This window comes from Colobus angolensis, unplaced genomic scaffold (assembly GCF_000951035.1).
Source record: "Colobus angolensis palliatus isolate OR3802 unplaced genomic scaffold, Cang.pa_1.0 Scaffold136, whole genome shotgun sequence".
NCBI classification, from domain to species: Eukaryota; Metazoa; Chordata; class Mammalia; order Primates; family Cercopithecidae; genus Colobus; species Colobus angolensis.
In genome coordinates this window covers 552585-558596 of record NW_012114444.1, presented here as the reverse complement: position 1 = coordinate 558596, position 6012 = coordinate 552585, and the positions used below count along the sequence as shown (strand labels likewise).

The window sequence follows — 6012 nt, the reverse complement described above, 5'->3', positions numbered from 1 at the left end:
TTTTTTTTTTTTAGTAGAGACGGGGTTTCACTGTGTTGGCCAGGGTGGTCTCGATCTCCTGACCTCATGATCTGCCCACCTTGGCCTCCCAAAGTGCTGGGGTTACAGGTTTGGCCATCGCTCCCGGCCGGCAGTCAGTTTTCATATGGTTCATCACAGATTTTAAATTAAGATTCCCCAGCAGGATAAAAGAAATGCCAGTTGTATTTTATTTTTCATATTTGTATTTTTAACAAAGTTTTTTTTTTTTTTTTCATAGAATGAGCCAAGGGCATCTAGAGCAAAGAGGTAGTTCCCTGCCCTGTCTCCATCTCCCCGTCTGCACTGCCTCCCCTGTTCTATCTCCGCGTCTACACTGTCTCTCCCTGCCCTGTCTCCATCTCCCCGTCTGCACCGTCTCTCCCTGGCCGGTCTCCATCTCCCCGTCTGCAGCGTTTCTCCCAGAGGTGTTTGCTGGTGCCTCCTTTGCAGCTACCCGTGCTGTGTCATGCCCATTTGCTGACACAGCCCCTCCTGTGTCTTCCCCATCCCAGTGTGTCTGTCGCTCTTGGGAGTTCCTCCGTGTTTCCTTTTTGTATCCTTAGGTGACTTGTCTTTTCCCCACTCCCCAGCACTCCACAGCACCTGTTGTCTCCTTCCCTTTCCTCCCCCTTCTCAGACATCATCTGTTCTTTCTAGCGTTGTTCCCCTTGTCCCAAGGTTTCTAACAGCCGTCTTTGTTTTTTTGTTTTTTCCTTTTGGTCAGACGGAGTCTTGCTCTGTTGCCCAGGCTGGAGTGCAGTAGTGCGGTCTCAGCTCACTGTAGCCTCTGCCTCCTGGGTTCAAGCGGTTCTCCTGCCTCAGTCTCCTGAGTAGCTGAGACTACAGGCGTGTGCTACCACACCTGGCTTTTTGTATTTTTATTTATTTTTGAGAGAAAGTCTCTTTGTTGCCCAAGTGGGAGTACAGTGGCGCCATCTTGGCTCACTGCAACCTCCACCTCCTGGGTTCAAGCGATTCTCCTGCCTCGACCTCCCGAGCAGCTTACAGTAGGGATTATAGGCGCCGCCACACCCGGCTGATTTTGGAATTTTAATATGGATAGGGTTTCACCATGTTGGCCCGGCTGGTCTTGAACTCCTGACCTCAGCTGATCCGCCCACCTCGGCCTCTTCCAAAGTGCTGGGATTGCAGGCGTGAGCCACTGCGCCTGGCCCTAACAGCCTTCTTGGCATTGTGTGTTCAGACCATCCATTGCAGGGTGTGTTATCTTTGTGGCCTGGAACGTCTCTCTGTGATCACTCTTCATCTTCCCACCCATGAGCAGGCAGTGTCTCTCAAGGCCACCTGCCCAGCCACTGTCTTGGGGTGCCCACAGGAGGCTGGGGAGAAGAGCGAGGCAGTAGTGAGAAGCCCGTGATGCTCACCCTTGGCTGAGCACCTTAGAGCAGCCCTGACGCTGGCTTCTGTCTCTTGGTGAAAGTGGCACCCAGACTTCAGTCCTTACAGCCCGGAAGTCAGAACCGCGGAGGTGCTGTGACTCACAGGGTTTACCTCGTAATTGCTGTTAAAACCCTTCTGGGCTTCCTAACGGAATGCTTAATGTTGAAATATTACTTTAAGTACTAATATCTATGATGTGGTTAGAAATGCCAAAGAATATTTTGCTGTCTCTTTTTTTTTTTTTTTGGATAAAGGGTCTCTGTCACCAGTCTGGAGTGCAGTGGCATGTTTTCTGCTTTCTGCAACCTCCTACTGGGTTTACGCCATTCTCCTGCCTCAGCCTCCCGAGTAGCTGGGACTACAGGCGCCGCCACCTCGCCCGGCAAATCATTTTTTTGTATTTTTAGTAGAGACGGGGTTTCACCGTGTTATACAGGATGGTCTCGACCTTGTGATCCGCCCACCTCGGCCTCCCAAAGTGCTGGGATTACTGGGGTGAGCCACGCCTGGCCAGAATGTGTAGCTTTTGTAAAAATTTTGGAAATGGCCTCAGGTAATTTCAGAGGTTTTTAAATAAAGGTTGCTAAAAATGGAGCAAAATGGATAGACCTCCCGCGTGGGGGTTTGCAGTACGCCGGAGGCGCCTGTGGGCCCAGGGGAAGACCGCCTGCTCTGTGGCTGCTCCCGGGACCTGGGCACTGAGCAGGCCTCAGACAGACAGGAGCTGGCCGGTATCTCCTGCCACGCCCAGGCCAGCGTCTGACGAAGCAGATTCCTGTGGGTGACGGGTGTGAGGAGATAGTACAGAACCTTAGGATCAGGAAGGATTTTTCTTGGACAAAAAAGGGGAAACAGACTGAGAGATTCAGAAAAGCCGCGATATATTCCGTGACCGCAGAGGTGACTCGGAGGAGGGCTGTTGTTCAGTGATACGCGTGGCGTGGACACTTGTGCACTTAAATGGTTCAGATGCTGAATCTGATGTTTTGTGTTTTCTGCTCTACAATTGGTAAGAAAAAGCTTTTGCTCATCAAAAGGCACACCATAATAAGTAAAACACCTGTGAACTAGAAGATACTGTAACATTCTTAACCAGTGAAGGGTTGGTGTCCGGATGTATCCACCGGACACCACAGACAGAACGGCCTTGAAACGGGCTGGAGACGTTCACCCTCCTCAGGCCGGGCAAGCGCCGGGGAGCCCGGCCGTACCTGTCTTTGCTGAGGCCGCAGGGAGCCCCAAGCTCCAGTGGCCCCTGCTGCGGTCCTCGGAGAGCGGTCGGCACACCTCGTCGGGCCGAGCCTGCCCGTTCTTGGGCACCCAGAAGTTCCACTCTTAGGGATGCACCGGAAGAATTCTTCCTAAACTGTTTGTGCTGAAGGACCAGATCTAAGTTTTTAAAATTGCCAGTGTCACAGACTGATGATATTTTTGTAAACTACAACAAAAATGACTCACTAGAAAAGGAAATCACAACATAAAATACAAACCCATGTCATTAGTATTAATGTTTTGAGGCACAGTCTCTTTTTGTCACTCGGACTGGAGGGCAATGGCATGATCTCGGAACACTGAAGCCTCGACCTCCTGGGCTCAAGTGATCCTCCTGCCTCAGCCTCCTGAGTAGCTGGGACCATCGGCAAGCGCCATCACACCTGGCTATTTTTTTTTTCTTTTTTTTCTTTTTTTTTTGAGACAGAGTCTTACTCTGTCGCCCAGGCTGGAGTGCAGTGGCGTGACCTTTGCTCACTGCAACCTCTGCCTCCTGGGTTCAAGCAGTTTTCATGCCTCAGCCTTCTAAGTAGCTGGGATTACAGGTGTGCGCCACCATGCCTGGCTAATTATGCCTGGATAATTTTTGTATTTTTAGTAGAGACGGAGTTTTGCCATGTTGGTCAGGCTGGTCTCGAACTCCTGGCCTCAAGCATTCCTCAGCCTCTCCCAAAGTGCTAGGGTTACAGGCATGAGCCATTACATCTGGCTGTCAGTAGAACCTGCCCCCAATATTTCAACGTAGGTTCTTTCTATTTTCTGTAAGTGTCAGCCGGCTGAGAAATAAAGAGAAAGAGTACAGAGAAAGGAATTTTACAGCTGGGCCTCTGGGGTGACATCACATATTGGTAGGACCGTGATGCCTGCCTGAGCCACAAAACCAGCAAGTTTTATTATGGATTTTAAAAGGGGAGGGGGTGCAAGAACAGGGAGTAGGTCACAAGATCACATGCTTCAAAGGGCAAAAAGGAGAACAAAGATCACAGGGCAAAGGGCAAAGGCAAAGATCACAAGGCAAAGGGCAAAAGTGGAATTACTGGCCGGGCACAGTGGCTCACGCCTGTAATCCCAGCACTTTGGGAGGCTGAGGCGGATGGATCACAAGGTCAGGAGATCAAGAACATCCTGGCTAACACGGTGAAACCCCATCTCTACTAAAAATACAAAAAATTAGCCGGGTGTGGTGGTGGGCGCCCGTAGTCTCATCTACTCGGGAGGCTGAGGCAGGAGAATGGCGTGAACCCGGGAGGCGGAGCCTGCAGTGAGCCAAGATCGTGCCGCTGCACTCTAGCCTGGGCAATAAAGCGAGACTCCGTCTCAAAAAAAAAAAAGTGGGATTACTGATAAGGGTCTGTGTTCGACTGTGCACGTACTGTCTTGATAAACATCTTAAACAACAGAAAACAGGATTCGAGAGCAGAGAAGCGGTCTGACCTCACATTTACCAGGGTGGAGTTTCCCAATCCTAGTAAGCCTGAGGGTACTGCAGGATAAGTACAGAGGGCACTCAGTCCTTATCTCAACCCTTATCTCAACCGCATAAGACAGACACTCCCAGAGCGGGAGTCTTATAGACCTCCCTCCAGGAAGGCATTCCTTTCCCAGAGTATTAATCCTTGTTAGGAAGAGAATTTAGCGATATCTTTAATCCTTGTTAGGAAGAGAATTTAGCGATATCTTCCCTACTTGCAGGTCCGTTTATAGGCTCTCTGCAAGAAGAAAAATATGGTTCTGTTTTGCCTGACCCCACAGGCAGTCAGACCTTATGGTTTTCTTCTCTTGTTCCCCGAAAATTGCTGTTATTCTGTTCTTTTTCAAGGTGTACTGATTTCATATTGTTCAAATACGTTTTACAATCAATTTGTACAATTAACACAATTATCATAGTGGCCCTGAGGTGACGTACATCCTCAGCTTACGAAGATAACAGGATTAAGAGATTAAAGTAGGTCAGGTGTAAGAAATTCTGAAAGTATTTGGGAACTGGTAAATGTCCATGAAATCTTAACAATTTATGTTCCTCTGCTGCGGCTCCAGCCGGTGCCTCCGTTTGGGGTCCCTGACTTCCCACCACAACTGGCTTCTATTATTTTTTAAAAATTTAATTAACTTTTTCCTTTTTTTTTTTTTTTTTTAGAATAACAAAAAATATTTTACTAAAACATAAAATTTACAGAAGTTTCCAGACAAGCCATACAAAATGGTCACAAGTTTTTTTTGAAGGGGGGAATCTACACTTGACAGCAATGTTATTAGTGAGGGCTGTGATGTTTGTTTAATGTTCCCATTTTGGTTCAAACAATCAAGCTTGTCCATCTACAGCGTCTAAATAAAGTTACACTTGGCTAGAGAGCATATTCTAAAGACCTGGTTAGCTACTTTTAACCAATGCAATTAGATCACCAAAAAAGGGGGAAAGGAGCCCATAAAATTAAAAATAAAACTACCTCCCCCCTCAAAAAAATAAAATAAAATAAAGAAAAACACCCACACCCCTGCAGCTAACCTGACAATTACCTTCATTCACAGTGCTTTATACTTAAACCAGGATGGGGGAAATGAATAAAAGCAGGGAGGGGCCACTGCTTTTAAACGTTTCACAACAATCCAGATGATACTTCTAGCCTCTGTTCATGCTTTATGACAGTGAATCAGGACAAGACATAGATTTGCTAATGTGCATTTAATCACCAAAGGACTGAAGATGTCTGGGCTTTTTTATTCTGTAATGTTTCTAAGACTGTGTCCATTAAATGCAAACAAAAAGGAGGAAGTCTTGGCAGAACAGGAGAAGTGATGCACACTTGCTGATCGGATCAATTTAAATATTATTCATGGCATATAGCCTAGTCCATGCTCTAGCTGTTTCTATGGCTTGGGCTTCGTTGGTCTTCCACTGCTCCGCTACATCATTTGCTAATGGATCATCTGAATTGGGAGCACTTAACAAGGCCTGGATCGATAGCAGAACTGTGCGGATCTGTAGTGCTGGGGACCACTTATCTTTCAAAATATCTGAACATATTCTTCCCAACTTGTCTACATTAGGATGATAAATTTTGGTCATGAAACGTACTTTAGGGGCTGCCATTGGGTATTCCTCAGGAAGGAATAGTTCAAGTTTAAAAGTCCCTCCCTCAAAGGGGGAATCTTGAGGGCCAGCAATGACCACATGAAAATAACGGGCGTTGCTCTCATCTGGTTCTGCTTTGATGCCAGGAACTGGTTCTGCCAGCAAACGCTGGGTTTCCTTGATAATCCTGCGGGGCAGCCCGGCCATCTTGTCAGAACCCGAGTTCGGCCTCTGGTCTCGTCTCC

The 6012-nt window shown here is 47.6% G+C and overlaps 2 protein-coding genes across 2 annotated transcripts in view; one reads left to right on the top strand and one right to left on the bottom strand.

Annotated features, from left to right (window-relative positions):
• DNAJC5 (DnaJ (Hsp40) homolog, subfamily C, member 5) overlaps window positions 1-6012 on the top strand; it is a 1035873-nt gene that overhangs the window by 1016850 nt on the left and 13011 nt on the right. The window lies entirely within an intron of this gene.
• Window positions 4829-6006, bottom strand: LOC105506364 (ubiquitin-conjugating enzyme E2 N). Its single transcript, XM_011934463.1, has one exon. It carries the CDS (start codon window positions 5972-5974, stop codon window positions 5516-5518), a length of 459 nt encoding a protein of 152 aa, XP_011789853.1. The 5' UTR covers window positions 5975-6006; the 3' UTR covers window positions 4829-5515.

Coding starts and splice junctions, on each gene's coding strand:
- LOC105506364 (XM_011934463.1), bottom strand. CDS start 5,974: ATGGCCGGGCTGCCCCGCAGGATTATCAAGGAAACCCAGCGTTTGCTG.